This window comes from Eutrigla gurnardus (assembly GCF_963514095.1).
Source record: "Eutrigla gurnardus genome assembly, chromosome: 10".
Taxonomy (NCBI): Eukaryota; Metazoa; Chordata; class Actinopteri; order Perciformes; family Triglidae; genus Eutrigla; species Eutrigla gurnardus.
Genome location: NC_139924.1, coordinates 1,601,325 through 1,618,915, shown reverse-complemented (window position 1 = coordinate 1,618,915; position 17,591 = coordinate 1,601,325). Strand labels below are relative to the sequence as shown.

Here is a 17,591-nt window from a genome sequence, read left to right as displayed (position 1 = left end):
TAGTTTTAAAAGTGGTCAGAGTTGGGGCAAGTCTTACATCTTCAGGAAGTTTATTCCAGCCATTTGTTGCATAGTGACTAAATGATGCTCTCCCGTGATGGTTGTTTACTCTGGGAATCACTAACAGATTGGTCTCAGAAGATCTTAGTGGTCTAGAAGGCTTATGTAGTGGGAGCATATCAGTGATATACTTCGGTCCTAGACCATGTAGTGATTTATATGTGAGCAGGAGGATTTTGAAATGAATCATCTGACATACAGGGAGCCAATGTAAGGATTTAAGAATTGGTGTAATGTGCTCACATTTTTTGGTCTTTGTAAGAACTCTAGCAGCAGCGTTCTGAACAAGCTGTAGCTGCCTGACAGTTTTTTTCGGAAGACCTGCAAGGAGACCATTACAGTAGTCTAGCCTACTAGTAATAAAGGCATGTACAAGTTTTTCTAAGTCTTGAGCTGACATGAGCCCTCTAAGTCTTGCTACATTTTTTAGGTGATAGTAGGCTGATTTTGTTACTGATTTAACGTGACTGTCGAAATGTAAATCAGAATCCATAATAACCCCAAGATTTCTGGCTTTGTTTGAGGTTTTCAGGGACAGAGAGTGAAGGTGTTGAATTACTTTAAACCTTTCTTTTTTAGCACCAAAAACAATTATCTCAGTTTTGTCCTCATTTAGTTGTAGGAAGTTTTGGCACATCCAGTCTTTGACTTGCTCAATGCACTGGCACAGAAGATCTATGGGGCGATAGTCGTTTGGTGATAGTGCTACATAGATTTGGGTGTCATCGGCATAGCAATGGTGGTCAATGTTATTATTTTGCATGATTTGTCCTAGTGGGAGCATGTAGATGTTGAATAAAGTTGGCCCCAAGATTGAACCTTGGGGGACTCCACACGTTACATTGGTAGGTTCTGATACAAAGTCGCCAATGGAAACAAAATAGTTCCTATCTTGTAGATATGACTTGAACCAGTTTAAGACTGTGCCTGAGAGCCCCACCCAGTTTTCCAACCTGTCCAAGAGTATTGAGTGGTCGACAGTGTCAAATGCAGCACTGAGGTCTAATAGCATTAATATTGAAGTTTTGCCAGAGTCTGTGTTAAGACGGATGTCATTTACAACTTTAATAAGGGCCGTCTCGGTGCTATGAAAAGGTCGAAATCCTGTCTGGAAGTTGTTGTGGCAGCCAGTTGAAGCCAGGAAGTGATTTAGTTGTTGGAGGACAACTTTCTCAATTATTTTACTTATGAAGGGTAGATTTGAAATTGGTCTGTAGTTGTTGATAATAGAGGCATCTAGGCTCCGCTTTTTTAGAAGAGGTTTAATGACTGCAGTTTTGAAGGCCTTTGGGAAATTGCCTGATTGAATGGAGTTATTAACTATTTGCAATACGTCTATTGATAGGCAGTCAAAAACATTCTTAAAAAAGTTGGTAGGTAAAGCATCAAGGCAGCAGGTGGATGATTTTAGATTTGTCACTGTTTCCACTAGAGTTTTAGAGTCTATGGCATTAAAGCTTGCCATCATTGCTGTGTTACTTTTGCCTGAACAGGGTGGTGATCCAACTTTTTTGTTTGAGATATTGATGCCTTCAATTTTATTAGTATAAAAGAATGCAAACTCATTGCATTTCTGCGTGGAGTGGAGTTTAGCTGGTATTTGTGTTGGGGGGTTGGTCAGTCTGTCAACAGTTGCAAATAGGGTTTTCGCCTTATTAGTGTTGTTGTTTATGATATTGGAGAAGTATGTTTCTCTCGCACTTTTTAAGACTAAATTGTAGGCCCGGAGGCTCTCTTTATAGATGTCGTGGTGAATATGAAGTTTAGTACTCCGCCAGATTCGTTCAGCCTTCCTGCACTCTCTTCTCTGGGCTGTCACAACAGCAGCTTTTCTCCAGGGTGCCTTTTGCTTACCAGAAATTGTTTTAACCGTAGCAGGTGCAATGACATCTATGACATTCAGAATTTTGGAATTAAAGATGTTTACAAGATCATCAGCATGACATGGGTTTAGAGGTGGTAACGAGGAAATGGCATTTTTAAAGAGTACATTGGCATGTTCATTGATGTACCGCTTTTTGACCTTATTTGATTCTGTTTGTGTGTCAGGAATGAAAGAAATATTAAAGAAAACACAGAAGGGATCAGACAATGAAGGATCAGTCACAAAAACATCAGAAACATGGAGACCTTTTGTGATAATCAGGTCCAGGGTGTGTCCCTTACAATGAGTAGCCTCTTTCACATGTTGAGAAAGGTCAAATGTGTCTAGAATATTAAAAAGTTCTTTTGCATCCTTGTCCACCCATCAACATGAAAATTAAAGTCACCAGTTATAACTAGGCAGTCAAAATCAGTGGAGATGCTAGACAATAATTCAGTAAAATCATCGAAAAAAATGTACGAATATTTAGGTGGCCTGTAAATAATTAACAGGAGAACTCTGGGAGAGCATTTCAACACAGCACAAAGATATTCGAATGATGGAAAAACACCAAGTGACATCTGTTTCCCCTGAAATGTATTTTTAAATATAGCAGCAACCCCTCCACCTCTTTTCCCAGATCTACAAACATCAATAAAATTATAGTTGGGGGGTGCTGTCTCGATCAGAATGCTTGCACTGTTATTTTGTTCTAGCCATGTTTCAGTTAAAAACATAAAATCAAGTTTAGAAGTGGTAATAAAATCATTGACTAAAGATGATTTGTTATTAAGAGACCTAACATTTAGCAGACCCATCCTGATGGTGTTATTGACAGGCTTTGAGGTTGACTTTGGTTTTGAGAGAACAGGAATGAGATTGTTTAGGTTAGCAGTGTGTTCAAGTTTCCCAATGTTTACTCTCTTAGTAGTCACAACAGGAATGCAGAAGGTGCCATGTTTTGATGTAGGCGACCTTGGGTCCAGTTGATAATGCGGTCTACTGCTGAACCCTTTTCTGTCTCAGTAATATTCAGGGCTGCTGTCAGGGTGGGGAGGGGGTGGCCAAAAGGGAAGAGGTGGCCATAAGGGAAGAGTCTTGGAGGAGGGGGTCTTGGATTTTAGTGACTTAGTTGCAGCTTTGGAAGAGGGGGTCTTGGGTTTTAGTGACTTAGTTGCAGCTTTGGAAGAGGGGGTCTTGGATTTTGGTGACTTCGTTGCAGCCTTGGAAGAGGGGGTCTTGGGTTTTGGTGACTTAGTTGCAGTCTTGGGAGAGGGGGTCTGAGTAGGGCGGGGGGTAGGTGGGGGTAGCTCCTGGAATTCCAAGGGGGAGGAGGGGAGAGAAAGGTTTATTGGAGGGAGGGAGAATGACGAAGACCTGGATTGGGATTTGGGAGGGGTGGGGGAGGGATCCACATTCAGTCCTCCTTCGACGTTGTTGATAATCTGAGAAGGGCGGGGGGTAGGTGGGGGTAGCTCTTGGAACTCCAAGGGGGAGGAGGGGAGAGAAAGGTTTATTGGAGGGAGGGAGAATGACGAAGACCTGGATGGAGATTTGGGGGGGGTGGGGGAGGGATCCACATTCAGTCCTCCTTCGACGTTTCTGATAATCTGTGTTTCGTCTTCCCTCTTTGTTGGTTCCTCTCGTCTCTTGTCCTTGGCGACAGATGGATGACGCAGGCAGTAAGACATGTTGGTGATGAATAGCTTTGCCCCTAGCTTATTTAGGCAAAGTCCGTTTGTCTTAAAAAGATGCCTGCGGTCCCAGAAAAAGCGGAAATTGTCAATAAAATGCATTGGGCGAGCAAGAGATGCAGTTGAGAGCCATTTGTTGAGCCAGAACAGTCTACTGAATGTCTCCGCTCCTCTCCCGGTCGGGGGCAGAGGGCCACTGATGAAAACCTCAGCATTCACAGAGCTGACTGTTTCAAAGAGTTTGTTGAAGTCCTCTCTCAACTCTCTTGATTGTTGTTTTTCAATGTCATTAAATCCAATGTGCAGAATGATATTTTTCACAGTTGGGTGTGCAGCCACAATTTCCAGGATTCTTTTTTCCAAATCAGACACCGTATCCTTCGGAAAGCAGAGTACTTTGATGTTATTACTGCTTTTCATATCTTTTACAGAAAAGTCCCCCACAATCAGATTTTCAGGCCCTGTCGTTAGCTTTCTCTGTGGCTTTAAGTTAGCAGGTCTTACCCTGCTGCGTGGTGGTGGGGGGTTATCCAGGCAGTCAGAGGGGGATCCATGGTCCTGCAGCAGTGGAGCAAACCTGTTCTTTAGTTGAACAGTTGTTTGCTGGGGAGGTTTCTTGGTAGCTCTCCTCTCCCCAGCTGTCCGCTGCTGTGTCCTACGAGGCAGTGGGGTTGAGGAGGCGCTGTGCCTGGATGGAGATGGTAACGCAGGCCAGCCGGTCAGATCACAGATATCGGGGCGCTGGGTCCTGCCAGATATCCGTTCTCCCATGTCACAGGGAAATGGTCTTCTCTTTGGCTTCGCACCAAGTGTGTTCCAGGGAGGATTATCGCTGGTAGATTTATTACCGTGTACAGGATCCTCCCGTTTCTTTATAGCATTATTGCTACTTAGCTGGGTTCTAGCATGCTCCTGTCCACTGTTTTGAGTCAGTGCTAGAGTGGTGTTGTTCCCACAAAGTCCATTCACTTCTACATTTACTTCTAACCGATTCATTTTTGTTTCCAGCAGTAAAATCTTCTGTAGGAGTTTATGGTAATCTTCCGTAGAGAAGGGAGGCATCTTCTGCTAATTACCTTTAGCAGGCTCAGGCTTATCTTGTTTGGTAGGCCTCCTCGCGTAGCATTGAGGAAGTCGTAAAAATATTGAAAAATGCCCGTTTTATCTCAAAGAAAATATAATCCCACTGGTTTTGTAAATATCCAGGAGCTGCTGCTCTTTGTTTCTTATTGAGGAGAAGCAGATAGCAAAAAATAGCAGAAAATCGCAGGCAGGGGTGAGAGCAAAGAGGAAAAGCGTCTGCACTGTAGCAAAGCCGGAAGCAAAGGCTTTTGAAAGTTTGTTACAAGTCACGTGATCTAGGGATACAGTTTGAAGTTGTGAGTTCAAGGCCTGGTTGATGAAGAGTGACCATGTTAATGCCTACTGAGATGATGTGTGGATTAGTGACAGACAATTAAACACTTATTTTACAGACAATTTTACTCATGTATTCGTCTCCTCCTCATACTTTTCCATGATCGGCCTCATCCCATGGCTGCTGTACCCTGCTTACTGGCTTAATCAAGTTGTGAAGCTGCACAAAAGTTCAGTGATAAAGAAAGGTCTTTGATGTCAGAGGCCAAGCCTTAACTGATGAAAAAATAATATTGTAACACTGACTTTGGGGCTACTACATCAGGGTTTGTTGATGCCGGGAATTGAACCTTGATCTCCCAGGGGAAAGGGCAAGGTTTGGTGTGTTGGGCCTGTGAGCTGGCACAATGGCTGCTGTCATGTGTGAGTTAAGAGCTGGTTGCCCCATGGATTGCATCATATAGTCTGGTCTTCCCCCTCTACAAACCAGGTGTGACATACCAATAGTGATTACTGCGAACAGAACAGAACAAAGAAGAACAGAAGAGAGAGAAAACAGAAGAAACTTCAGAGAATCAAGGTGAGCTAAATATAATATCTTATTTCAGCATGCTTGACCCTAGCTGAGGACTTTTATGGTGAAAGGAGGAATAAGCATTTGTTTCTTGTTATGTTTTGTTTGTTTGTTTGTTTTCTTGTAGAAATGACTTACACAGCTTGGATGAAAGCCGAAGTGTGCCATTGGCTTGAAAAAGACGGTTTTGCTGAGATTTCCATTTTTGTTACAATATGTAACATTTTGAGTACTTGTAACATAACACTGAAAAGTATTTTAACATTATTTAAATCAATGTGAAAACGTTGTTGGGTTCCCCCACTTTCTCATGATTCTGTTCCACTGTCACGATAACTACATACAGTATGTACTCTGATTCCTTTCATTGGACCATGCATTATTTTATTGTTTGTAGATAGCTTACAATAAGGCACAGTAAATGCACCTTGGATTGATGGAACTAAAACTCTTTTTTGTCTCCCCTTTCTGCCATGTCACCGTTGCTGGAGATTACACAAATCCACGACTGAGGACAGCATGATGTGTCTGGCCTGTCATGTTGCTGATTCCACTGGACCTATGCTGACTTTTGACCTGTTCTCCCCTGGGACCTACACAGCCTGTTCTGTTGGACTATCTTTAAATAAATGTTTTTCTCATTAAAATGTTTTGAATGTTTGTTCAATGTCAACATGATAAATGACCACAATATAATATGAACGTATCTGATCTGTAGAATACAATATGGTTCTTTATAGAACCCTCAGAGGACAAGACAGTTATTTGTGAAAACCTTTGAAAAGGGATGTTTTTAGATCCCCCTGTGTGAGGTCTATATTAAACCCTTGAAACATGAAAGGGTTCTTGGTGGAACTCCTTTTGTAGGTTCTAGATGAAACCCTTGAAAAACAAAAGGGTTCTTAGTGGAATTCCCTGTGTGGGTTCTAGATGAAACCCTTGAAATATGAAAGGGTTCTTAGTGGAACTCCTTGTGTGGGTTCTAGATAAAACCCTTGAAAAACTAAAGGGTTCTTAGTGGAACTCCCTGTATAGGTTCTAGACATAACCCTTGAAAAACGAAAGGGTTCTTAGTGGAACTCCCTTTGTTGGTTCTAGATAAAACCCTTGAAAAATGAAAGGGTTCTTAGTGGAACTCCCTGTGTGGGTTCTAGACGTAACCCTTGGAAAATGAAAGGGTTCTTGGTGGAACCCCCAGTATGGGTTCTTTGTAGAACCTCTCATGGGGGGTTCTGGGTGGAACCTTACACACACAGTTCTAAGTATAACCCTTTATGTGGGGTTCTCGGTAGAACCTTCCAAAAGGGTTCCAGGTGGAACCTTTATAAAAGGTTCTACCTGGAGCCAAAAAGGGTTCTCCTATGAGGACAAGCCGAAGAACCTTATATGGTTCTACTTAGCACTTTTATTTCTAAGAGTGTATAGGACAAAATGGGGAATTGTAGAAGAAAATGTGTTACCTTACATTTCTTATTTGTTCCCCATATAATGTCCCTTTCTCTCGGGAACATCAAATGTCCTGCTGAGCTGTTTCTATTGAATTTAACCCTTGCAGTCTTGATGAAAAGACTTTCCCTCTTCCTGAACTGTCGCCGTAACATTTGTCTTTCATACATTGATCAAGGCCCGATGAGTGACCCCTGTAGTGACATCGTCTAGCTCTCCCGAGAACGGTCACACCTTGTAGATATCAACAGATGTCTCTTCCTCTGCAGAGACATGTGTTGATTCAATGCAAATCCACTCATGACACCTTCCCTTTTGTTCTCTCAAATGTTCTGTATAAATCCAACTCGGCCAGGCCATTCAAGAGACTGGATCTTCATGGATACACTGTGAATTTCTTTTCTCCACTGTCAGTGATTAAATCTCATTTGAACCAGCTACAGAATTGGACCTGAAGAGTTTTCTTCTACACTGCTAAATCTTTTAATGTCTGCATTGTTTTTAATTATTGCAAATATGTTTTTATTCTCCTTGTCTTTCTGTAATGCATATTAATTTTGCTTTTCTTTTAATTCTTCTATTTTTTTTTCACTTTGTTGTATGACATGTCATGATGTGAAGCACTTTGAGTCTGCCTTGTGTATGAAATGTGCTATACAAATAAAGTTGCCTTGCCTTGCCTTGCCTTTAAGCACAGACAGAGCCCTCTACTGGACTCTCTGGGTAGAGTGGGTGGAGCCTGATGAATTTGCATGGGGCTTTACCATCCACGAAGCACCCAGACATTTGTTCAGTGTGTCTGATGGGTGCCACACATTCAACATAACATGCCAACATTCTCTGAATCCCTTTACCCTGGATGGAAGGCATTCTGCAGTATAACAATCAACCTGAAAAAAGGAGGGACCTGGTCTGAGAGTACCCCTGGTGCAGGCACTACAAAGCAAGCAACTGGGGCACACCAACAGGGTGGTTAGTTCCCATACCAAATATCAATCAATCAATCAATCAATCAATCAATCAATCAATCAATCAATATCAAAGTTGAGGTTAGTGTAAGTAGCAAAGCTGTCTTCAGACAGCTACAGAGGCTCAAAAGACCCTTCAACAAAGCTTTGAGTAGCAGCTTAAGCTAGCAACAACACTGTCAGTGTTAAAGTACATTCAAACAAACGTGAAACACATTCACCTTGTGTTACTCATGCAAGTTACATCGGGATCAGTTATATTTATTAGTGGGATTTTTATGGGGTGCTAAGCCAACCTAGGCTCGTACTACTAAGAACACAGCTAATAGAGGCTAGCCTAGCACATAACCGTTCTCACTGGTCTCCTTTCCCTGCATGTTGAGTTTGACTTGAGAATGAAACCTAAGCTGGCCTGGGTGAGTGTGATTCTTCCCTTCAGCTGAGAGGGGTTGTGCTGGGTTCCAGACTCACCCAGCTACTCCTCGTCCATGCTCCAACACGGCCTGCTCGCTCCAGTGTCCCTCACTGGGTCTGCCAGCCCGCTCTTGGGTATAGTTGTTCAGGTTTTACAAAGGTGTATTTACAAAAGCAGTTGTTGTATGTGGGGAAACAGTGTTCTTTCCTGTCAATCAAGCTAAAACCACACCTACTCCCTAGCAGACATGGACTGAACCATAACAGGGATCGTTTGTGTTTACTTGCTTCACTTGCGTTAGACATGCTCGAGAGGAGGGGAGGCTAACCTCCGTGTAGAGACCGACGATGTTTCATCAATTATGGCTGAAATCACCACTATTGCTGCTTTGTACATGTTGTGAAGTCCCAGATACACCAGGTAATCAAACAGCATCCTGTCTGAGTTCATAACATCATCCAGAGGTGCTCGGTGGATTTGATTCAGGTGTATTCAGCATGAATAGCAAGTCACACTTTGGCTGGTTTACTACAGCGGTGTGAAGCCAAAATAGACTATTTGTTGTGATTTAATTACAATAAATGGATAAGAAAATGATGCCAAAGTAACTACATAATGAAGGCAATTTGTAAAAAGTCTGAAGTAATTTCTCCACAAGACAATGAGCAAACAACTTTTAAAATGATCTTCGTTTGGAATGGAGATAGGCTATGCTAAAATACTTAAAATAATGTATAATATCATATCGGCATAAACACGGCAGGGACCTTTTTGGTTGGACTATAGACAGTCTCTGGTTTAGACACACAGCTGCGTCTGGTCTCTGTATGAAATGTGAGGTTCTATCCTAGAGATCTGGGAAACCACAGACCGCTACAATATGTTTTGTCTACATTTCTGATTCAGTGAAAACAGGAGGAGAATCTCAACACTGATAGCCTTTGTGTCACAGGGTCATGGATATTTTCCACTTGAGTTGAAAATAAAACGTGTTCTCTTTGTAAAAGATCCCTGTCTGTCTGTCCTTGATGGCTTGCTCCCTAACACCTGTTCTTACAACTGTGGCGTGGGTAAAACCTGTCCTTATACGCGGTGGTTGTGTCATTCGTGCCTACTGATGCCGTCTTTGCATTGACTTTGTATGCAATAGTGCAAAAAAAATGCATTGCGTGACGTCTGGTGTGAACGTACATTAGAAGACTGGATCAGCTGATTCAAACTGGACAGGCAGTCAGTGGGCAAATTGCCAAGGATGTCAAACAGCAACGTGCGCTGCCTCATATACTGTGGGATGCACATTTGAAGTGGGTGAATTTGAAGTGATTTGGAGGACAGTCCAGCAGAAGGCAGAGCCTGTGTCTTTTTCTGCAAGAACGGACTAAGAAGATGTTTGTCTTTATGATTGCATGCATTTATTTAATCTACACCAGAGTGCTCAAAGCAGCACTACAACAGAGTGAGACTACAACACTAGTTCCTCATGTCTTCAAGCCGCCTGTAGGGACCTATTACAGACCAGTGGTGGGACCCACTGAGACTACAGACCTATTACAGACAAGTGGTGGGACCTACTGAGACTACAGACCTGTTATAGAACAGTGGTGGGTCCTCACTTCAGACTTGGTGTGTGACCGGTCTGGACCGGTCCTTTTAGAATAAAAATACCGCTCTGCTCTCTCCAAAATCCACTCGCCACTGGACCGCCTGCCTGGCTGGACCGGTCCACTCACTGCTTGCCTCTGGACTGGGCCGGACTGGTCCCGCCAGACCGCACGGTCCACTCGCCGCAGGGCCGCAGGCCAGGCCTGTCACGCCAGACCACCGGTCGCACCCGCTTTTCCAGTGGACCATTTTGACTACATATATGACCCACTTTCAATACAGTTTCCACCGGTGAAGAAGTTCTTTAAGTTCAACTACTGTGGGAAGTCAGTCTACATATTATCAATTATATGGCCGGTGTCATGGCCGACGAAGTTCACCTGCAGGGTTTCTGAGTGATAAAAGGACAAACATTGTTTCTTTCTGTGGCAGCTAGAATTCACTTTATGCATTTACTGCTCTGTCTTTTCCTAACACACACCTACATGATGCCATGGACGTCAATCACCGGCTTCAACCCGTCACTCTTCACCTCATAAAGTCCTTTTTAAATACTGGTTGTCTGAGTAAACATCATTTTTCAAACTTTATCAATGGTTCAGCAATTGGTCCCTGATTGTGCTGTTATTAATAATTTTATCAATATTAATATTTCTACCAGATTCATACACCACAAATTAGCATTTTATTATTATTTTTAGCAAATGTATCTATGTTTATAAAGTATATTTATACCACATATTAAATTGACTTTTAAATCAAGCCTCTCACAGTTCTTTCTGTCATCTCATCGAGAGAACACAAGTACCTGCTGAATGGGACTTTGGGCTTGGAAGAGGATGCGTCGTCCCAGTAGCTCAGCAAAGATGCAGCCCACAGACCAGATATCAATGGAGTTGGAGTAATGGCGGCTTCCCATCAGGATCTCAGGGGCTCTGTAGTACTGTGTCACCACTTCCTGAGTCATGTGTCGGGACTCGTCTGACTCCTCCACTCGGGCCAGGCCAAAATCACAAATCTGGAAGACAGTCATGCAGACGTTACTACAACTCTCAGACTGTAAATAAGAAGGTGACATAGTCATGATGATGTCACCCATTGCTTTGTGGACTACGGTTTGGCAGCGTTGAGTTCGGCATTTTGGCTGTTGCCATCATGGAATTTTTTCAACCGGCGAAACATATTTGGACTGTGGAGAAGCGAAGGGTGGATCTGACAAACACAAGCGGAAACTACATTTTGTCTGAAGAAAGGAAGGAAGCTGCTTTGTATCTTGTTGGTAAGTCAGAAACTAATTGTAGATACTGGGTTTAGGCATTCTGTGTGTAGAGCTAGTTGTAATATTTAGTCTTGTCTAGATAGCTTGTTGTTTAAATTCTTGTGAAGTTGTTATTACTGAGCAGACAATTACCTAGTTTCAGCCAGCTCAGCTGTAGTCAATAGACTTGATTGGAGGGAGGGGCTAAACCTGCATGAGGTAAACCAAGCACTTGTGAAGAGCTTGTCACTACAGCGTCAGCTGCAGCATCAGGACAGCCGAACGAAGACAGCCGAACAAAGACAAGGGAGTCAATCTGCGGGAGTCTAGACTGCCAAACAAAGACAAGGGAGTCGATCTGTTGGAGTCTAGACTGCTGAACAAAGACAAGGGAGTCAATCTGCTGGAGTCTAGACTGCCAAACAAAGACAAGTGTGTCGATCTGTTGGAGTCTAGACTGCCGAACAAAGACAAGGGAGTCAATCTGCGGGAGTCTAGACTGCCAAACAAAGACAAGGGAGTCAATCTGCCAAACAAAGACAAGGGAGTCGATCTGTTGGAGTCTAGACTGCCGAACAAAGACAAGGGAGTCAATCTGCCAAACAAAGACAAGGGAGTCGATCTGTTGGAGTCTAGACTGCCGAACAAAGACAAGGGAGTCAATCTCCGGGAGTCCATCGAGGAAGTCCATTGAGGTAGGCATAACATCTCAACCACTACCCATCGCAGCCATGTGTCCTATCCCAGTCAGGACATCAAACCGGAGAAGATTTAGCCAGAGACCCATTGGTTGAGGCTGTAACCCATCCAATCTCTGCTACCCACCATTCTCTACCCGTACCGAACTTGAAGTACTAGGGGGGCTATGGAACTGCCAGTCTGCAGTCAAGAAGGCGGACACCATCTCAGCGTATGCCTCCCTGCAGACTCTCCACTTCCTGGCCCTTATGGAGACCTGGATCACCCCAACACTGCCACTCCAGCTGCCCTCTCAACTGCCTACTCGTTTTCACTCTCCCCAAGACGAACAGGTAGAGGAGGAACTGGGTTCCTCGTCTCACCCAGGTGGTCCTACCAGGTCCTTCCCCTGGACCACCTACCCCGATCCACACTTGAATTGCACTCCGTCTCTGTCACCCTTCCTTTCAAGCTCAACATCATAGTGATCTAGCGCCCACTCGGTCCTCTCTGTGACTTTTTAGATGAGATGGATGCCCTCCTAAGCTGCTCCCCTGATGATGGCACGCCACTCGTTGTCCTTTGTGCTTTCAACATCCACCCAGTAAAGCGGCACTCATCTGAATTCATTGACTACTTCTCCACATTTGACCTCACACTCTCCCCTAGTTCAGTCTCATTAATAATGAATGCACAGGATTCACAAATGTATTTTGTGATTTATATATAAATGACTCTCTTCTCACAAATACATTTCGTTTTAAATAAATGTAATATAAATCCATAGATATATGAATTAAAAAAATATTTGCAATTTTCATCAAATTTATTTTTATGTTGTTACATTTAGATACAAACTGTTAAACTTGAATTTACAAGACGCTTTTCATTTGTGAACTGGTTTGCATTCGTTTGTGAACTGGTCTGTATTTGTTTGTGGATTTTTGAGACTCTACTGACGTGGCTGGATTCACAAATGCATTTTTTTCAACAAGGAACTCTCTGTAGCCAATCAGATGCCTCCCTTGTTTTCAGCCAATCACATGACTGCAGTCCCACGAGGGGTACCTCACCATGGCCATTTTGCGTTGCTTTTCGGTAAAAGAAATAAGAATAAAAATTATTTAAAAAAGTGATTTTATTCTCTCTCTAGCCAACGTTATCTTGTTTGTAGCTAGCTAAATCCATTAGCTAGCTAACGTTAGCTAGCTCTTATAGTCAGCACTTTGAAACCAATGTAATAAGCAATTTACCTATTAGTTATTATGGTTTGCTTGTAACTTATTTTTGCATGCATTAACAACAGGTAAGCTTTAGCAAGCAAATGACCGATTCGGTTATGTTTTCTGATGTTAGTAGGATCATGTTATGCTAGGTAAGTTAGCTTATGATCCGTTGTCTAAAAGCATTATATGGCTAACTAGTTAGCTAACGCAAATGCGGAAAATGCACAGAGAAAAAGCTGTGCTCTGGCCATGGTGAGGTACCCCTCGTGGGAATGCAGTCATGTGATTGGCTGAAAACGAGAGAGGCATCTGATTGCTACAGAGAGTTCCTTGTTGAAAATAATGCATTTGTGAATCCAGCCACGTCAGGAGAGTCTCAAAAATCCACAAATAAATACAGACCAGTTCACGAACAAATGCAAACAAGTTCACAAATGAAAAGCGTCTTGTAAATTCAAGTTTAACAGTTTGTATATAAATGTAACAACATACAAATACATTTTTGATGAAAATTGCAAATATTTTTTAAATTCATATATTTATGGATTTATATTACATTTATTTAAAACGAAATGTATTTGTGAGAAGAGAGTCTGTGAGAATGACCACAATTACGGCTGGAGTGTACAGCAAAGAAGGAACCGCAGTCAGGTTTAGGGTGAGCAAGAGAGGGGTTTATTTATTTACCCATTAAGCATCCTGTATCGATACATCAGGCCAACCCAGGTTGTCAAAATGGCACCTATTTATAGGGTGTCGCAGCTAATGACCCAAGAGTCCATCCACTGGGGTCCACTGCCTACCCACATGTTTAACCCACCCTTTTTATTTCTATATTTCCACCACATAATCACTAACCTATATACACACCCTCATTTACCTCTACTAACAAAGAAAATACACATATCCACTTCCTATTCCATTTACATTGATACAATACACACATCAACCACCCCCACAGCAATATACACTTGGTTGTCCCCGGAACTATAAAAGCAGTGTCCGTTTCTTGGGGAAGCCTTTTGCCTGCACACCCAGGACAAAGACTTGGTGACTACACAATACACTCGACACAATACACCTTAGCTTATATCCTTGTTTAAATAATTAACACATTTAATATGCCAATTCAACCATTATGTCCCTCTGCTCTAGATGGAGCTGCATGGCCCACACAGCACCCCCCCAGCAAACCAAGAGCCGACCAAGGACAGTAACATGGTGACAAACATTCAATAAATATGGCAAACATATCCATACAAAATGTCCAAAACAATGCGTTAAAATGTACTGTGCAAATCTCCAATAAAGTTTACATCCTCCTAAAGTGTGTGTGTGCAATTATTAAAGTGCATAGTCCCACTCAGTCGAAAGTGTTGTTTTATTCAAAGCCAGGTGACGGTGTGCTCTCCGTCACATTTCCTCCTCCCTCTCCCCATAGAGAACAGTACCTCATTCCTCTGACATTCTGGACAGACAGTCTGCCACTACATTTGACTTCCCTGACCTGTAGTGCACTGTGAAGTCATAGGGCTGCAGGGCCAGGTACCATCCAGCGATGCACATGCAGAGCCCGATGATCCGTTTCCAGGAAGAAATGCCGTCCCCGCAGATAATATCTGGGGAGTCGATGGCCCACTTCATTGCTAAGCACTCCTTTTCCACTGTAGAGTACCTTGTCTCTCTGTCCAGCAACTTCTGACTTAGAAACACCACAGGTCTCCTCTCTCCTTCCACCTGCTGCAGCAACACTGCTCCCAAGCCCACTCCAGAAGCGTCCGTCTGCAGGATGAAAGGCTGCTCAAAGTCAGGACTGTGGAGGACTGGGTGAGTGCAGATGGCTTCCTTAAGGTCCTTGAAGGCTCTGTCACACTCATCAGTCCATTGAATCTTGCTTGGAGCAGAGGCTTTGGTTAGATCATTCAACACAACAGCTTTATCTGCAAAATGAGGCACAAACTTACGATACCAGCCCACCAGACCAAGGAATCCCCTCAGTCTCTTTTTGGTGGTGGGAACAGGAAAGGATTGGATGGCCTCCACTTTTCCCAGCTGTGGTTTAATGTGTCCAAATCCAATGACGTAACCCAAGTACTCCACTTCTCTTGTTGCACACTTGTTGGGGTTAATGGTGAGGCCGGCAGCCTCTATTTTCTGCAGCACCTGTTGCAGGTGCACCATATGCTCCTCCCACGATTAACTGAAAATAACTACATCATCCAAATATGCAGCCACAAAGTCAGATAAGTCCCTCAAAACATGGTCCATTAGTCTTTGAAATGTGGCTGGCGCCCCCTGAAGACCAAATGGCATGACTTTAAACTGATACATACCAAATGGTGTTCTGAAAGCTGTCATCTCCTTGGCATCTGGTGCTAAGGCGACCTGCCAGTAGCCCTTGCTGAGATCAAGTGTGGTGATGTACCACCAGATCATCAATCCGAGGCATTGGGTATGGGTCGAAGTTGGACACTGTATTCAGGTATCTAAAATCAATACAGAATCTGAGACTACCATCTTTCTTTGGAACCAATACAATGGGACTGCACCACTCACAACAGGAAACCTCTATTATGCCCAGCTCCAACATCAGCTTAATTTCCTTTTGGAGCAGAGGAATCAACCACTCAGGAATCCTGTAGCTTTTCTGACGCACTAGGGCATCTCCCTTCAGCCGAATCCTGTGTTGCACCAGTGAAGTGAAACCTGGTGTCTCTCTGAAGAGCTCTGGGTCAAGCAGGGGCTTCACCTCTGCCTGCCGGGTGAGAGACAGGTCCACTTCTGGGCCCTCCGCGGTTGTGGTGGTAGCTGGGAAGAACTTGTCAACCGTATCCTCCTCCTCCACCGCACGGACCAAGAGCTGCTGGTGCACAGGCTTAAGGAACTCCTTAAGCAGGTTAACATGGAAAGTCTGGTATTTTTTAAATCTGTCCAGCATAAAAAGTTCATATGTGACCTTACCCACACGTTTGCTGATTTCATACGGTCCATGCCACTTAGTCAGCAACTTGCTTTCACTGGTTGGCAACAGCAACAATACTTTTTGGCCTGGATGAAAGACCCGCTCCCTGGCCTTTTGATCGTACCACACTTTCTGGTTTCGTTGAGCTGACTCCATATGTTCATGTGCAAGTGCCGTCATCTCCTCCAGTCTCTCCCTCATTTTTACCACATATGCCACCACATTTTCTCCTTCTGGCTTCGACCGCTGCCAGTAATCTCTCAGCAGGTCCAGTGGTCCTCTCACCTGGCATCCATACAACAGTTCAAACGTAGAGAAGCCCGTTGATGCTTGTGGGACCTCTCTGTACGCAAACAGCAGGTATGGCAGCCAGCGGTCCCAATCAGAACCTGTGTGAGACACAAACTTGCGCAGCATGTTTTTCAGTGTCTGGTTATAGCGCTCCACCAGCCCATCCGTCTGGGGGTGGTAAGGGGTGGTCCTAATGCCCTTCACTCCTACCACTTGATAAACCTGCTGCAACAGTTTGGACAAAAAATTTGTCCCACAGTCTGTTAAAATCTCCTTGGGTCCGCCTACTCTAGAAAACAGTTGTAAAAGGCAATCTGCTACTTGTCTAGCTTTGAAAGACCTGAGGGGGAAGGCTTCAGGGTACCGCGTGGCATAGTCGCAGATAACCAAAATGTAACGGTGGCCTGAGGAACTTTTCTCAAGTGGGCCTACAATGTCCATGCCTATCCTCTCAAAAGGGGTGTTAATGATGGGCAAAGACTGTAATTGGGCACGTGTAACTCCTTTAGCAGAGGTTAGTTGGAAGATTTCACAGGAAGAACAGAACTGATTGACTTGAGTGTACATCCCTGGCCAAACAAAACACCTTCCAATCCTGTTCAGAGTTTTCTGGAACGCCATGTGACCTGCCCATGGAATTGAGTGACCCATCTCCATAACTCTCTGTCTGAACTGCTGTGGCAGTGCTAAAGTCTCTGTGTTTCCCGTTTCTGATAGAGAAGACCCTCCTTCACCATGTAGGTGGCATCATCTAAACAGCTTGGGTTATTTTGCTGAACACCCTCCACATCAGTTACCTTTTCAAACCACTGCTTCAGTGTGACGTCTTGTTTTTGCAGTGAGCTCAGATCAGGGGGAAACTCAAAATCAAGCAGTTCTGGTGGTTTGGGAGAGCTTTGTGCTCCTTGTCTAAGTGAACCCTTTAGCTTCTCCTGTCTTCTCTGTGCTCTTGACTTGTGAGGTTTAACTGGCGCTGCTTCCCAGTCTACCCCAAAGAAAGGCAGCTCCCTAAGGACTCCCTCTGCACTCTGTGCTCTGGTGGTGACATTACATGGTTTTACAGGCAGTGTGACTGAATCACTCAATGGCTCACTGAAATCGGCTACTGAACTCTGACTGCTCATGTCAGGTTTGGGTATTGGCTGGGTCATAAGGTCATAGAGTGTGGGTACATCATTGCCTAGAATTACAGTGTAT

The 17,591-nt window shown here is 43.7% G+C and overlaps 1 protein-coding gene across 1 annotated transcript in view; it reads right to left on the bottom strand.

The window, feature by feature from the left end:
• Positions 1 to 17,591, bottom strand: part of nlk2 (nemo-like kinase, type 2) — a 101,082-nt gene that overhangs the window by 32,067 nt on the left and 51,424 nt on the right. Inside the window, exon 6 of the mRNA XM_084019976.1 lies at positions 10,788 to 10,997. Coding sequence (XP_083876102.1) covers positions 10,788 to 10,997 — 210 coding nt within the window. The remainder of the gene's footprint in view (positions 1 to 10,787; positions 10,998 to 17,591) is intronic.